Source organism: Pleurodeles waltl, chromosome 5 (assembly GCF_031143425.1).
Source record: "Pleurodeles waltl isolate 20211129_DDA chromosome 5, aPleWal1.hap1.20221129, whole genome shotgun sequence".
Lineage (NCBI taxonomy): Eukaryota > Metazoa > Chordata > Amphibia > Caudata > Salamandridae > Pleurodeles > Pleurodeles waltl.
Window position 1 is genome coordinate 103,923,224 of NC_090444.1, and position 17,815 is coordinate 103,941,038.

Sequence of the window (17,815 nt, forward strand, 5' to 3'; positions counted from 1 at the left end):
ACTAGACCTCTTACTGCACAGTCCTTCCATCTGTGGGAGGCCATACTGAAGTACACTGTCATGTCCAGGAAAACAAACACTATGACATCCCCTGTATCTAAAGTGATACAAACATCACATAATGGCACCAGAAGATACTTTATCTCACAGCGGTAAAAATGTGTCCGGTAAGAGGCCAGGAGACAATGTTGCTTGAGAAAGGAAGAAAACTGTAGTAACCACTGCTTCAAGAATATTAGCAGGAACTTATTATAATGCTGTGGGCCTGTAGTTAGAAAGAATAGCTGGGGCATTAGATTTCTTAATAAATTGAATCATGTGTGCATGTTTCCAGTCAAGAAGAGCATGACAGAAAGACATTGAGGGGCAGAATTATGAAAAGTGGCACTTTACTTAGTGCAGCGCAACTTTCCTTGCGCCCCCCCTAATGCCACCATGTGTGCACCGTATTTAAAATACGGTGCACCATGGCAGTAGTTAGGGAACCAGCATCATACATTTTTATGCTAGTTCGGCGCTTTGCAGGATTAGCAGAAAAAATGTTGCCGCTAATCCTGCAAAGCACCCAGAGGTCCACTGAAACCAATGAGAGACTCCTTTTAATGCCTTCTCTGAGGAGGCATTAAAACTCTGGGTAAAAAATGACGCAAAGAAAGCTGTTAGATTTCTTTGCGTCATTTTTACGGTCCCCACTAACAGGGGAACGCTCCACATAGAATTTGGCAGTGCGTAAGCAAAAATGTATGTGCTATGTAGTCAACTTAATATTCAATCCATTTAAATTCTTAAGCACTCAAAACATCCTCCAGTTGATCATTTTTAGGTTGAGCGCACAAGCGCTTTGACCTGTTGTAAGTATTGTGGGCTTTTAACCATGCCCACCTCATGCCCATCACTTTCACTCGTTTGTGGTTTTGTCTTCCAAAATTCCTTTATCATCATTGGTAAATGCTTTGCGCTTGTCCCTCCTTGGGGAGGTTTTGGTACTGCCTTGCAGACTGACCTTGTTACATGGATAACTGCACGATTGCCGATATGTTTGACTGTGAGCCAACTACTTTTTCCTTTTGTCTCTCTCCTTTGCACTCATGCTCATGGCAGCCATGGTGCTTTGTATCGGCTCGCTTCTGTCAACTAATGTTTTACTTTTCATTTTCAATTTCATGTGGCAAGAAAAGTCCAGTTAGGAATTTACAACATCAATATCTCTAACTGGAGCAAATGCCGACCGACTGCATTGCAAATGCTTGTTAAACATTTGTACTAGGAACAATATGTGGCTGCCAAATACAGTGTTGATGATGAAAAATCCATTGACATACTTCAAAAATGTTGCTACTGTTTCAAATTTCAGATCAAACATTTGCGGATGCAGATTGTATTAGTCCTGCAACTCTTCAACTAACCTTTGACTTAATCATTACTATGTTTCAATGTATTTTTTCAATAGTTAAGGAATTTGCATCACAGATATTTTGCTTGGAAGGGTGGTTCAGATAATTCCAATTTTGACTTCCACTGCATATTTTGCTGAACAGCAAAAAGAAGGCCAGATTTGAAGAGAGACTTACATTTTGTAGCCTTGACTTACACTGCCACCCAATGACCGCAATGGGGGAAAAGGACTGAATATTCTCTGTTGGTGGTAGAGAAGTAGGTGTTAAATAGATATGGAGCAAATTCCCACACGGTACACAGAACGATATGGAAGGGGCCTGTTCTGTTTTTCCGCACCCAGAACTAGGGCTGGAGTGCTGCTCTCTAGGAGGGAAAGAAAAGCCAAAAGCTTAGTTCATTTTAGAAGCACTGTGAAGGGCCGGACAAGGTATTCAACCACATGCTTATTTGTTTAGGTTAAATAAATTGCTTGGACCCCTTACAGCGCACTTCAAAACAACTTCCTCAGCAGACAAGTCTGTGTGCTGCGCTTGCCTGCACCGTCCTCCTTACCACTTTACAGGTATGCAGATGGATGAAGAGGAAGTGTATGTAGGCTGTTGTTGGGACAAAAAGGCATGAGATGAATAGACATTAAGCATTCTTGGCATTTGGGATCCATGGCATTCGGAAGCGTCAGCAGTGGGCTCCTTCAAAAAACTCTTTGGCCTTCAAACCACATTTTAAACAAATTAAGCACGGCTGCATGCTGCCCCAACTTTTTTCCTCGCCCCTCTGAGGTCAGCAGCAGGGCAGCTTTGCTGCTGATGAGCAGCTTCAGACTTGCAAAGTGATTCATACCATTTACTTTAATTCAGTGTAATGTCCTACCATTACCTCCCTATGTTTTCCTTGTCTGATATTTTCTTCTCAGGGCAGTATATTTAACAGCTAAAGATATGGAAACTAACCCGGCAACGTGTCATATCATACTCCTGCCACGATCAACAAACACAGGAAAGTGTGAACCATGAAGCAACCTCTTCTTCCTCTTTTACCAGAGAAAAACGTCAGGGACAGTAAAAAGTAGTAATACATACGTGATCACAAAAGGCCCTACAGAGGTCAGTCTTATACTGGACATTTAAACCTTTAGTTTAGGACTGTAGTCGTTTCAAGTGGTGTCTGGGGAGGCTGTGGGAACAAGGTGTGGGTCTCAAGACACCTGCAGTGTCAGATGAGAGGTAATGGACGTGTGAGGAGTTTCTGACACCTTCCGACAACCTGGCTGCGTCTCTTGAGACAAAGAATATCATCCAAGGTCACAGTGAATTAGAGGGAACATTGGTAGTAAGTAGGAACTATTGGGGAAAGCAGTGGTAACTAGTGAAATTCGAAGATGGTGGCGCGTAAGATTAGATTGGTATGTATTGCATATCAGCAAGCATTGTATTTGCACGAAAACCAGGAAGGTGGCTAGGTGAATTAAGTGTTTTTTTGCAGAAAGTTGGCTATAATTTACTGGTCACGAGTCCGTACTCGGCATGGTCCACACAGGCATTCATGCTTCAGAGGTGCATATGGTAACTCAGTGAGTAGCCTTAAATTGTGAAACACTTGCCATTTAGAAATAGTAAAAGTATACCATGATGAAATACATGTCCACAAGTCATTGTAGGCACTGCAGAAACAACAGACAATCTGTGACCTAACACAGATGATGAACAATGACTACCACTAATGCGGATTAGGAATGTGTTGACTGTCTAGGACTTTCTAATTGGGGCATGCTCAAAAGCAGTTCTCAGGCATCCCCTTTGCTTTAAAATACTGAAAATCAACATATGCTAGTGTTACATATTGGTCTTACCTGGGCTCCAGTTAGAACAGAAAAAGTTCACAAAAGTGCTTCTGCTGAGGTTCTGACGAAAAACAACGTGCGTGCTTGGCGCACACTTTACAGCAGAGGTCTTCAAACTGGGGGGCGGGCTCCCCTTGGGGGCCCTCAAGTGATCCCAGGGGGGGCGGCAAACTCTGGCCAAAAGAAATATTATACAGATAACATGCCTTTGTTTTAAGCAGAAGCATGTTATTGCAGTTGTAAAAAGTTAACAGTACTTATCTGCAATGTTTAAATAGGTTTGAATCTATTTAAACATTGCCATCTTTCTAAAATAATTGTGAAAAATTCTGAGGGGGGGGCCAATAATTTTTATTTTTCACCTGGGGGGGCGCGGCGTTAAAAAGTTTGAAGACCACTGCTTTACAGGGACCATTGGGCATGTGTTCTCCTTTGTAGTAGCAAAACTCTTAAGCAGCCTCCGATTCTCAGTTAAAAATCTCTTAATTTTAGGCCTTTCGAAAAAAACAAAAAACGTGGCCGTTCTGCTAATATCTGACTCTGCTCCCTGAGGAATGGTGTTGTTGTATTTCCTTCCCTTAGCGGCAGAAGGCCCTCTGGAGTATTTATGTGCTTTTACCAATTAAATAATAAAAAAAATTCTACTTACTCAGCTTGTCATAAGGTAATTGGTGGAAAACATACAAATTAACCAATTGCAGTGTTTTACTAACCAACATCCCTACATTTCTCCTCTTCGGTTTGTCTTCAATTTATAGAACGACCCCAAAACAGTACTGGGAAGATACTTTGAGATTTGTCAATGATGGTCATTCAGCCTTACTTGTTTTGTATGCTTGGCTTATCCTCGGCATTCAACACTTCTGCCGAGATTTTGCTCCTCGCTGCTGGGCTCATAGTTACACTCCTTGAAGGTAGGTGGGAGGTTCTCCTCCGGTCGCTGCACTGCCGTTTCTCCTCTGCCGCAAAGAGAGTGACCGGGTTTTTGCGCTGTTTATTTTTTTTAAACGTAGCGCTGGCGTACTGTTTCACTCTCTCGCGTGAGGCAGCGACGTGACGAACAACAACGTGTGCGCTTGGCATAGAGGCCTGCGCGGTGGGGGAAGGGAGGGTACAGGGAACACTGGTTAGAGGTACTTCAAAGTTCAGTGAAACATATACTGTGTCTAAGCTGTTAAAGCGTGCGACCAAATTAAATGATGGTCACATCTGGAACTTCAATCATCTTGTTGTGGGGAATGATTAAATGGTATATTGGATTGTGTAGTGTTTTTTGTATTTCATTACATTTTGATGCAGCTATGGTAATATTCCTTACTTCAGAGAGTACTCTTTTAGACTTGAATGAGAAAGAGACAAGGAAAAAGCAGTTAATTGGAGATGTACTGTGACTGGAGTTTCTTTGTCCAATACATTTTACTAGGACAGCCACATCATCTGGCGTGTTATTTGCAGTCCCAAGCTTCACGGGGTGTGTGGTAGACTAGTGGCGTAGAGTGGCCTGGGGTGGCGTGGTGCAGAGTAGAGTAGAGCAGGGCAGGGCAGAGCAAAGCGTGGTGTGGCACAGAGCAGAGTGGCATTGTGTGGAGTGGCGCAGAGTGGGCCGGCGTAGAGCGGAGTGCCATTGTGTGGAGTGGGATAGAGTAGTACTGTGTGGAGTAGAGATGCACAGAATGGCAGAGTTTAGTGGTTAAGATTAGAGTGGCGTAGACTAGAGTGGTGCAGAGTAGGGTGGTGTAAGGTAGGACAGCGCAGAGTAGAGTAGGGCGGTGTGGATGGTGCAGAGTGGGGTAGGATGGTGCAGAGTAAGGTAGGGGGGTGTAGAGTGGAGTAGAGTGATGCAGAGCAGAGTAGACAGGTGCAGACTAAAGTGTTGTAGAGTACAATGGCACAGAGTGCAGAGGTGCAAGTGGACTACAGTGGAATAGAGTGCAGCGGCATAGAGTGGTGCAGAGTGGGGGGGATGCAGGGTAGAGTCGAGTGGAGTGGCATAGTGTGGTACAGAGAAGTGTCCAGTGGCGTAGAGTGAAGCAGAGCAGGGTAGTATTGTGTGGGGTAGAGTGGTATTGTGTGGATGGGGGTAGAGTGGTACCGTGTGGAGTTGTGTGGCAAAGAGTAGAATGGCGTGGAGTGGAGTGGCATAGAGTGGAGAAAAGTGGCCTAGAGTGGAGCGGAGCAGCGTGAAGTAGAGTTGAGTACAGAAGAGTGGTGCAGAGTACAGAGGCGTAAAGTGAATTGGTATACAGTGCAGTGGCATAAAGTAGAGTGAAGTAGAGAGCAGTGGCAGAGTAGAGAGGCTGTGAGTAGAGCGGCACAGAGAATGCAGTGGCATTGGGATGCATTGCAGAGTGCAGTGGCCTAGAGTATAGTGGTGCAGAGCAGAGTGCAGTGAATTAGTGGTGCAGAGTAGTGTCAGAGTGCAGTGGCATTAAGGGACGTGGCACAGAGTAGAGTGGCGTAAAGTGCAGTGCAACGAGTGGTATAAAATGCAGTTGCAAAATGGTGCAGAGTGTAGATGCACACAATGGTGTAGTGTGGCATGGAGTACAGTGGTGTAGAGTTGTGCAGAGTAAAGTGCAGTGGCAGAGTGGAGTAGAGTGGCGCAGAGTGGTACAGAGTAAAGTGACAGAGCGTATGGGTCTGCGGTGCAACATGCCACGAACAGATGTACACTGGGTAAGTGACATTTTCCATATGTATGTATGTATGTATGTATGTGTATATGTTGTTTCTGTGCTTGGCATGTTCGTGGGTCATTGCATGGCTCCTGGGTGGGTTGTTATACTAGATATCCATGAATTCCTGCTCTCATCTTATCACACTTATCTACCCATCATCATATGTCATGTCTCTATCCTCCATTCTCACTCACTCATCCCAAATCCTTTCTACTACTTTAATCTCCTAAATAACTCTGCCTAAGCCCTTCCCTCCGCTTCCACATCTAACTCACCAAACCTCACTCTACTACCGTGACCTCCCACACAACCCTACTAAATTCTCCTGCATTTATCTCACCCTGCTACTATGCTCTCCCTAACCCTTCCATATACTCTTCCCTCCTCCATCCCCCTTTACTCATCCCAAGCCTTTGGGTTGAGTAAATGAAGGATATACTCACAATTAACACTTCTGGATTTTTTTCCTCCTCCACCCCTCCATTACTCCAGTCAATCTAACAAACTCTCATATCTGCGGCTCAAATAAACTCATAATAATACTAAAACTGTACTCATTATTTCCCGATACTAATCCATCACTAATTCTTGTTGGGTTCCAGAATAGCGTGCTACTCACTGAAAAGCGCTTTGACACCTCATCAGGGGTAGTAAGCGCTATATAAATACGATTACAATACAATAGAGAGCAGTGGCACAGAGTAGGGGGGCATAGAGTACAGCGTAGGGGTTGGTAGGGAAAGGAATCAATATGGAAGAGGTGGCTGGAAGGGAATACAAGCTACATGGAGACGGACATGGGAGATGGACTGAAAACACAAGCACTCATATGGAGTGCTTCAACACAAAAAGTAACTCCAAAAATGGGAGCAGTGGGTGGACACAAATACTTGGTCCATGCTCCAGGGTACAGCCAAGCACAAAAATCACACCTGTATGCTGGGACGAACAGGAGTTGAGCACAAGAGCAGCGCTGAAGTTCACAAATGGTAAGCTATGGGTGGGCTGTTAACTCACTGTATGTAAACAAAAGTCTTGCAGAGACAGAGTATGCTCTGTCTGGGCGAAACCTAAACACAAATGCACATCTTATTTTAGTGGATGCAGGAAAAGGCCCTGAACAGGGTGAGCTGGTAATTTATGGAGAAAGCTGGGGGAGGGGGGATGGAGGAGGGTGAAAATGTAGTGGCATGATCATGATGAACTACACTCATAATTTGACCCATCCACTGATCACTGTTTCACAGATTAGAATGAATGGAACCACAGGATAATATCAAAGTGACACTGAAACTCTAATCTCAACGCCAAGAAATCATGGCGGATCAGAACAGGATTCAAAGTTAACATATCAGAATATAAGCTCTTGACCAGTAATGTAAAATATGAAGACCTAGAGGTATCAACTTTTACACTGAATAATCTGAGAACTTGTAGAACAGCAACCCTCAATGAGCGGCAGATCACGAATATCCCAGGGTTAATTAAACCAGTCGAATCTGACCTACACAAACATGTATGTAGCCTTCTTCAGACGATTACCTGCAATATACATGAACACCACACCTATACTTTCTTATGTATTATTAGTGATATATAGGGGACGTTGAAGGTGCTACAGTACAAACTCTTCAAATTTGTCTGGCAAGACAAATGATCAAAATGTGAAGTTCAATCACTGAAAGACCATAAAACCAAAAGGGGACTGGACCTACCCAACATTTTTCTGTACTACATACACACACACACGGGGGTAAATGGTGATGAAGAAGATTATGTTAGCTTGTTTAGTGATAAGTAAATGAACAGACATACCAAACCATATCACAATACTGTTTAACATGGGATGGAGGTGAATGTCAAACATGGAAATCTGCCTATACAGAATTGATTTACCAACACTATCTTTACTGTAATTTTACTGTACCTACTGTAACTATACTGTAATAATTCTAAAATACTGTGTTGCACAAGCAGGTATGTAGAGGGATATATAAAAGAAAACTGTGTGCCTGAAGACACCAATTATTGTGCTATTCGTAGAATGCTGAACCACACAGATAATGGTTCTTAGGTTCATTTCTGCTCCATAGCATTGCTCACAATGCATGCAAATTACAAAGAATTGATTAGGTGATATGTTATGCTCTTAATGGAAATCTTAAATACTGCTAATACGGATGCTATTGCATGTACCATACCCAATACCACTAGGTGTCTAGGTACTTATACCGGAGGAGGTTTTTCAGCTGTACTTAAACCAGGGGCCAGTGTTTATTGTCAGTCATTAAAAACACACTGGAATCTTTAAAAAATGTATATGGGAATGCATAGATAGCTGTCCAGTCATTACAATAAGTTTTTTTAAAGTTGCATCTCAGTATAAAGTCAGCAGAGATTTCGGTAGCTAGAAGTGAAGCTCTTGCGAAGAGGTGAGAAGCCATCCCTAACATAGTTGACAGATGGGTCTGATTTTGGTCAAACGACTTTCGTTAAGAATGCAAACAAAAAAGCCTGCCTCCTAAGGAAGGTATTAACACGTGATTGTGGGAGGTGCTGATCTTAGCATTTTTTCCTTGTATACCGGCTAGGCTTAAATAACAAAAATATACCATATTCCTTTATCACTGATGGTGTGGCGAATTTAGTATATTATTTACTTATCAACGTGGATGTCAGTTCTTTAGTTTTCATCATGCATGTCGGACGTTTTTGGAGGGTTATTGTCCACAAATTGCGGCGGTGCAGTTCACAGGCTGAGGACCTGTTCAAAATATGTTTGAAGGCACAGCAAATCCTGTCCGAGGCTATCTAGCTCTAGTAGTATCAGCCGTGTTAGCTGTCTTGTCATTAATGTGCAAGGTGGCTAGGCTTTCAAATTGATGCGTACATTTTGCAACAGGAAGGTGGGGCACTGAAAAAGAACAAAGACTGGAAAATAATGATCCCTCTCTCGCCTCACCCTTAAAAAGGGACCAGTTATCATAGAGAAGAATATGCGGATTGAGGGTCAATTGAGCAGATTCAAAGATGTGTGTCTGTCAATCACTGTTGTTAATGAGTAAAATAAGGGGGCATGGGTGTTTAAGCCTTTATTTAGTTGGCAACATGCTGATCACATTCCATAGAGCAGCATCTGTCTTTCCAGCCACGTATAAGCATGCTACTCTTGAGGAGCTGTGGAACACACAACCATGAAGGCAGAATTTTAGTAATCCTCAAACTAGACATAAATTACTGCAAAATTACCATGTTGGTTTAACGCTCCTTACATTTTTGCACTATATATATATATTTTTTTTTTTAACTTACTAGCAGTAAGCAGTTTTCCTCAGAGTGAAGATTATATCACCGCCAAAGTGAACTTGGCTTTTTGAGAAGCAATGGTCAAAACATACTCTTGTTATTTAAAAGCTGCAGTGTACTTCACATGACAAATGTATGCCAGCAGCCTCTTATCTGATTTATTTAAGGGTAAACGCATAGGCTTTTACAAATTGATAATGGAAACTTGATTATCTTGCCAAATCAAACCTAATTATGTATTAACCAAAATCCTGATTACTCCAAAATACATTCATGTACTCCAAAGATTGGACTATCTGAAAAATGATAGTGCTGGGGTTTACACATATGAACACTTGGAAACTGAAACCATATAATGATCTCTGAATGATTTGGATGATCTACCAAGCTAACTGGGAAGAGTTTATTTGTTTTCAAAACTACTTATCCTAGAGCAGAACCAAGGAGCAGCTTCTTGATACCACTATACAACTAAAAGATCAAACCAATTTAATATGTTCCTGTTAACCAGTGTAGTAAAGAAACTAAGAAGTATGTGTCCTGTTGGTCATATGATATGTTGGATAATAGATTTAAAGCAAAATACAGGTAAGAAAATGCAACGTGAGGTTTTGACACCATAAATGAAGGTCTCTAAACAAGTATTGTTTCAATTAAATTGTTTTTTAATGATTTTGAAAGCAAGCACTGGAATGTTGTAAAAGGTAAAGAGTAAGTCGATGAATAAGATGGAGAGTATGGTAAGAGAACTGTAAGATAGATGGAAAACTCAGAACATATGCATTTTTATTTATCTGTATCTGAGATACAAGAAAATGGTTTCTACTTATCTGTTATTTTTCCTACATACAGACAATATTAAATTTCTTAATTTGTTTATTATGGAGTGAAGGTGAAATTAGCTACTCTTCACAAAGGGTTACATAGCACATCATATGTTTCCAGTGTTTTAATATTGAACAAAAGCTTGAAAACAAATAGCAATGACATGATGGTTACTTGGCCTAATGATGTGTGTGAGACAATGGTATTAGCATACTCAGTCCCCAAAAGATAGTGTGAATAGGAACCAGCCAAAGGTGTCTTAATAAAGAAAAGGCATTGACACAAACATCACAGTTAGCAACAATATTTCACATGTAGTTTTAAACAAATAAGTTTAAAGGGACGATTGCCTTTGTAAGACTATAATCTCCAACTTAATTTGATAGTCAAAAATATTTGAAATTAATACTGATGAGCACGCATTGTCATTCTCAAAGGTAATTTAGCCCCAATATTGTTTCTTAAACACCACAGAGCTGCAAGCAGGTAAATTGAAAATCCCCAAATACTGGATATCAGTCATTATTAGTAGCGAAATTACAAAACCGTTCAGATGCAGCGAGCCCAATGAAACCACCCGAGGGAGTGCGAGAGAGAGCGAGTGCGAGAGAGAGCGAGTGCGAGAGAGAGCGAGAGCGAGCGAGTGCGAGAGAGAGCGAGAGAAAGATTGATTCTGAATGTGTACCAATAGTTTATTTATAATAATATACAAAACACTGGAGTGACTTGGTTGGAAATCGTCAGTGGGATAATAAGGTTTGCATAAATGGGATGGGGTTAACATTTTACTTTGCTTGTTTTAATACTGTACACACTTACCATTAGACTAAATGAATGCAAAGTAATCTGTTGAAAAACTATGTTTTCCTTTAGCTGAATTCAGTCATGTACTGAGTTGCTACAGATCAATATGTACCGCCACGTTCCTCCACATGTCTAGTTTAGTGTGAAGTGTTGTAACAAAACTTAATACTGTCAATGTACAATACAGAAATGTGAAAACAGACCCATCCTTTTTAATGTGCAGTCTCATCTAATTAGAGAAAATCCCTAGAGTAAACAGTCAGACAGGGAGGTCATAATACACATTAGGAGGACCAGCTACTTTAATTGAGTTTGGCAACTTCGTAAGAGCTCTTGAGCAGCAAACCTGGAACACTATTCCTTATGGAGATGAAAAATTCCCAATTAATCAACAAAAATAAATTAGAATGTTAATAAATATTTTGACAAAACCCTCTCATTTTCCTCTGCATCGGTCCATTAAACAGATGGTATGGGTATCTGCTTTGCAGAGGTACTGTCATACTCTTGCATCAAGTCATTTGTAGTGTGATAGTGCATGGCAATGTAGGATTTGGCAAATCCAAACGTGGAATTTACTGGCTGCAAGCTATTAGGAGTGCTAACTTCTTCAGAGGGACTACTGTTATAGATACTGTAATAAGGTTCTATACGGGTATTGATGGGAGTTGAGCTGCTATGCCCATAATGCTGGTGCCCAGCAGAAACCTTTGGACTCAGTATGCTTTCTTTAGAATGGCTTGGGCCACACGCTTGGTCCACAAACTTTTTCTGAGGTTTTGGGGAAAGCATGTAGGCGGAATTAGTCTCGTGGTGTGATGATTTATTTCGATTCACCTCCAGGCTCCCCTTGCCCATGGCACGAAGCCTTGTCTTCTGCTTGCAGCAAAAGAAGCCCAGAGCAACATACTGGATGCACCAAAGGACCCTCCTCCTGAGGCCAGCACTGTTGCGGGAATAGATGAAAGGATTTAATCCAGATTTGAAAAATATGAGTGTAAATCCACATAGTTCAAACTGGTACAGAATGAAGCTGCTGCTATTGGTAAGAACATCCTGGATCAGAGAAATGCCCAGCGGGAGACAGCACACCAAAACTGTAAGAACAATCACAACACAGGTCACCACAGCCTTGGAATCCTTTGCTGCTGACAGATTGACAGCTGATACCAGCTGCAGCTTGCTGGCTGGTAATGGCAGTTGGCTTATTTTTTGGGTATAGGCATGAATCTGGACATGCTGTAGCTTGTTGTAGTTCTGGTTCCTGTACAAGGCAGGGACAGTACACTGTACCCCATCCATGACAGGGCCAATGAAAGGTTGTGGTCGGTTGGTGTCCACTGTTATGATGGGGCATTTTCTCACCTGGGTGTTTTTCCTTAATGCTTGGGCTATCATTATGTAGGAGATGGATACAACTGCAACACAAAAGGTGAAGTCAATTACATACAAGTAGAGGATAATTTTTCCTTCTCCCCTATTTAGGCTGTACATCGGCAGGCAGATTTTGGATTTTCGGGTCCGCAGAGTGGCCAACGTGGCCAAAGTAAAACTTGTAGTCCACAGAAGAACAGTGAGCAGCAGGGTGCAAGGGAAGGAAGCGGTCCTGTTGGGCTGCTGACCAAGAACCATCCGCAGTCTGTGGAGTGCAATGACAGCCACGGTTTTGAGGGACATAATTATAAACCCAGAACTTGTTAAGTGAAAAGTGAAACAGAAAGCTTCAGGAACCTTCGCTGTAGCATCGAAGAACAGGACAAAGGCAAACATGGGTGCAGTCACACAGCAAATAAAAAGGTCACAGAAGGACAGGTTGAGGATCATAAAATCAAAGTTGGTTCTGAATTTTCTGAAGGCTGGATCAAAGAAGGATAAGAAGACAATAAGGTTCCCATAGGATCCCAAACAGAATATGATAACCAGTAAAAAGCTGCAAGTAACTAAAGTTGCAGTGTGGATGATCTCCTGGAACTCCCTGAAAGTTCCATTGCCAGCTTGCAGAGTAGATGAGCTGTTGAGGTAATTATGATGGTTTTGGCCTGCCGAGTCTGTCATGGTTTCCGTAAGGTTCATCTTCACGAAAGCTGCCCCAGCAGGTGCTTACAGCTCAGATAACCCTTACAGGCCGACATTTACACTGTTTTTTTCTGTCAGGACAGCACCACTGCAGACGAAACCTGTGTGAAAACAAAAGCAATACAAGAGAAAACCATTAGTGTTTGTAAAATGCGTTCAATGAATAAGAGTCACATAAACTGCACAACAGGAGAAAAGTGATTGCTTATTGGGGGAACTCCGTGCCAAGAAATCTTTCGCAAAATGGGCCCCAACCTTGCACTTCAAACACATTTTTCTTAATAGATGGCTAAAATGTCAGGTTGCAGAAATAGTAGGTAAGGGAATATTAGGAACCATTTCTCTCGCTACACAGACAAATGTGTATATTACAGGTAAAACAGAGTTTAATATACAGTGCACCAATGTAGAATACCCTCTATGAATCTCGTGATAGGAGATGCAGCACCCGTTTTAGTTACTTCCCCTAGGTATATAATGTTTACTGACAAAAAGGTGTTGTCACAACTATGGATTCTCAAAACATGTTATGCAGCCACCATTGATCTACATGCTAAAGCCAGGACAGACACAATAGTCGGTTGTCAGTAAAAGGACGGCATGCTTAGTGGGAACCTCCAAGTCACATGATGGGTCCAAGACTTCACTCATGCCAATGGAAAGGCCTCTACACACACAAGGTTAGTGTGGGACTACAGCCAAAATAAAAATAAATAAAAAAATTACACAATACCAGGTACTTGCAGTCGGACACTCATGACGGGAGAACCCGAATATACACCATGCTCAGGACATCCCCATCCCAACACGGGATGATGTTTCAGAAGTCATTTGAGCTGGTTCTTTTTCAAATGTCCATCACTGGTGTTTCCTCACACACAGCATTTGTGCAAGGTGATGGTTCATACAACAGGTAGCAATGATGCTGGCTTCAAGCAGGAGTCTACAAAACAAGGACAAAATGAAGAGCGAGACTGCTGCCTCTGGGTGTCATCAGCCGTCTAAAGCAGTAATCAGTGGCAGACAAAAGATCAGCCCCACTTGAAAACTTTCTCACCTTCATCAACAGAAACTGCAAATTTCACCCCATATTCTTGCTATATAAAGAGGGTCGTGCTCAGGAAGAACTAATCAGCAGCCCTTTGCTAACAAAGACTTAACTGAATTTACAAAGGTAGACCCATCTCCTTCCTCTCTCACGTGAGTGTCTGGGACTTCAATTGTCTGGGGAAGATGTAGCCATATTGCAAATTGTGCCATGAACCAGGGAGGCCTTCCAAATAAATCCCACTAGGCCCATAAGTCAGACTCTCAACACACACAGGGTCTACTACCATACATGTGCTAGAAACTCACCACACACACCAGCCAAGTCTGGAGTTCGCATTCAAGTAGAACTTTACATGAGAGGTGTCAGATTGTGTACTCTATTGAGACAAAAAAAAAGTCTGAGCACAAAAAAGAAAATTCAAAAACTTGGTACGCTGCCAGCACTGCTGTTGGTGACAACTTTGGCAATATACAGTAGTTCTACGGCACCTATGAGGCCATGCTCTACACATCCCATCCAGGTCACAGAACAGGTTCTGGACCTCACATTATAATTGACCTCTCCACAAAAGCAAGGTTAGCATGAGTGCAGGAGCAAACACAAAGTCAATATACCAGATTCACATGACATCTAGCACTTGGGGTAAGGGTACTTGACCCTTTACCAAGCAGAGGGCAAACCTGCCCCAACACACCGACAGACACCCATAATCACAGCTGCCAATTTTTCTTCATGTTCAGATGTGACATTTCTATGTGTATAATTCCCATCTGTGTCACATATGCATGTGTCACATTCCCATTATTAATTTCCTTTCAGGAACATGCAGTATTAGCTTTATAATAAAAACAAGAAACTACTAGCACTAGAATGCAATTCCAGGGTCAACAGAAATAGTTGTCACAAGGATTATGCAATTGCCTGTAAGTCCCACAAACCCTGGAAAAGGGGCCTGACCTACCTTAAGATGTTAATTAATAAGTAATTTAGTTTCAGAGCCAACAGGTTTACATTTTTTTTTTAAATAACCCAGTGTTTAGTAGATAAGAAACATTGCCTAGTTCTTTGTCAAAGATTTTAAAAAACAAATACAGAACATAGTGTGTGAACATTTTCTGTTTCAGTCTACGTTTCTTGATCATTCAACTTTGTTCGCCCTTTCAAAATTAGCTTTCAGTGTGTGCTTCTGAACAGATGAGGATGCTTCCATCTGAGAAGTTGGATTCAATGTCAAATCTTTATGGTCTGAATTGGCAGCACAGTTGTTGCATAACAATTATGTGAGCATCAATAGAGAGGGGGTTTTAGCTCCACCCACACGTTAAGACCCAGGAGTACATGTTTTGATTGGGCAGAAGTTGTGTGCTTCCACAAAAAAAGAGCTTGCCCTCCATGCAGCTGTGATCATTTACTTTATTTATCTAGATGTCCAAGGTTGAACTTTCAGGAGCACACACATGACACTGGAATGCTAATGATGTTGTCTAAGACAACTAGATATTTTATGCTGGTTTTCCCTGGCAGCAGCAAAGATGGGAGGAGGGCAGTCATTAATTACCATGTATTTTTAGGTCTGGTTTGATAGTTTAACTGTCACCTGCCCTTTTAACCTACACCAATATTATTCTACAATTCTTTGCTTCCACACCAATACGTAACTATGCTCATGCTAATTACTTGTAATGCTCTGCATTACCATACAACTACTTGTAAAGCCAGACATATTGGCATTGCCAATGCTCGTTTCAATGTGTGATTCCATAGGTGTTCAGTGCTACGTCTGACCAGACAAATCTGTAGTTGCATTTTTTTTAGGATTCCATGTTTGTTTGATCGGGTCAGAGAATTGAATGATCCAGAGAAAATGGAAGCAAAGGAAGCATTCATTTGGACAGCTCATCCCCAGAAGAAACAGATACAAATATTCTCATTTCTACTATAGCGGTTAAGTGTGTATTTCAGTGGTGACTGGTTGGTCTTACAACTGCATAAAAAAAGACCAGGGAGGGGAGGAATTGATGGTTATGGAGAGGGAGTGGATGAGCAGCAAACGAGGGAGAGAGCAAGAAAACAGGCATTCTAATGGAGAGCTGGAGAAAAAAAAAAATTGAGAACTGGAATGATACAAGCCATCCAATCAAAAGTATAGTAGATAAGCAATGCCCCCGGCAAGGGATTAAACACAAAAGGAAGAAATGCCACTGAATAAAAAGCAAGAAAGTTAGCATCAAGAAAGCCTATCATTGCTAAGCGGTCAGAGTCATAAGTCCACTGTAAGTTTTGGTATGATCCAAAAAAGATATTTTGCAAACAGACAGCTAAAAGCTGTATTTAAGTGAGACCTAAAAAAATACGCAAAACTTAGAAAAGTGGAGTGTAAGTGGGAGTTAACTGGAAACAGAATGGATACAATTATGCTGTGCGGACATAAAAAAAAAAGTAGAAAACTGCACTAATCCTGTGGGCACGAAACAAGGCATACTTATGGGCCGGACTGCTGCAGGTCGAGGCCATGAAAATAAAGACAAGTTTTTTCAAATGGCTCTGGATAAGGAGATCAGTTTACATTAAAAGGAAAAAAAATGCTCCCCATGGAAAAACTCCAAAACACCCAATTCCCCATTTTATGTCAAATTAGTTTTAGTGACAATCATCAAAAACGGGACAGACGTTAGCCACACCCATTCAATGGACAAAACAAAGAAAAGACTAAGTAAGGCCTGTGCGAAATCTAGACAAATTAGTATGTAGACTTGTAGGGTGACTACTTTGTCACTATGTACATATTAATCACTAGTGGCACACAAATATACGGATGGGGACAAGGGGCGAAGTGGCCAGTCTCTTGATGAAAACAGAGCAACAGACTAACAAATAGTTTTGTTATGTTGATTTGTATAATGCACTGATCACCCGAGAGGGTGTGTAGGTGTGTGGTCCCAAGGTGCTTATATGAAAAGTCAGTATGTGTTGAGAGTGGTTGTGATGCTTTTGCGGATGCAGGGCATGTGTGCGAGTGAGAGTGAAGGCACAGCGTAGGTGTCTGGTGGGTTGATGGAAGTGTATGCAGCTGTTCAGGTATTCTGGTCCTGTGTTGAGTAGGGATTTGTATGTGTATGTGAGAAGTTTGACTTGGCTGCGCTTGTGAATTGAAGTCAGTGAAGTTTCCTGAGCTGCAGTGTGATGACAGTGCAGCGTGGGAGGCCAAGTAGGAGTCTTATAGGTGCTTTCTATATGATCTGGAGTTTGTGTAGGAGTTGTTTGGCGGTTCTGGCACTGAATGTTACCGTAATCCAGCATGCTGATGATGAGTGCTTGGGTGATGGTCATCTGATGTTCTGAGGTAAGCGTTTAGAGATCTTTCGCAGCATGTGTATGACGTGGAAGCAGAAGGTGAGTTGACTTGAGCCGTCATGTTGAGCTTGTCATCTAGGACGATCCCTAGATTTCTTGGGTGGTCTGTGGGTGTTGGTCCTGGCTCTGACAGCCACCAGGTGGAATCCCATGAGGAGGTCTTTGTGCGGAAGACCAGTACTTCCATCATGTTGGAGTTGAGCTTCAGGCAGCTGGTTTGCATCCATTCAGCTATCATGATAATGCAGGTGGTGAAGCTGGTTCTGGTGGCGTTTGTCTGTGTCACAACTCAATCTTGTGCCTTTATGTGGTGGGTACTACTCGCTGACTTCTTGTCATTCCTTCCCATGTGGCGCTTTTCTGTCTGAGTACTCCATGGCTTCCTCCCTCCCCGGAGGCCTGAACTAATGCCACTTCAGTTCCATTGTTATGCAAGTTTAGGTGAGTTAGCAATTGCAAATATCACATGCCCTTTTAGTATAG

At 42.0% G+C, this 17,815-nt stretch overlaps 1 protein-coding gene across 4 annotated transcripts in view; it reads right to left on the reverse strand.

Moving 5' to 3' along the window:
- Window positions 1-9,866: 9,866 nt before the first annotated feature.
- The window catches only part of LOC138295423 (probable G-protein coupled receptor 75), a 42,450-nt gene continuing 34,501 nt past the window's right edge, over window positions 9,867-17,815 (reverse strand). For 2 of the 4 annotated variants that reach the window (XM_069233715.1, XM_069233716.1), the window contains 2 exons: window positions 13,661-13,870; window positions 9,867-13,028 (listed from right to left, as the gene is read on the reverse strand). In XM_069233715.1, coding sequence (XP_069089816.1) covers window positions 11,311-12,924 — 1,614 coding nt within the window. In that variant the 5' untranslated portion in view covers window positions 12,925-13,028; window positions 13,661-13,870 and the 3' untranslated portion in view covers window positions 9,867-11,310. The remainder of the gene's footprint in view (window positions 13,029-13,660; window positions 13,871-17,815) is intronic. The other 2 variants (XM_069233714.1, XM_069233717.1) reach the window with 1 other exon arrangement.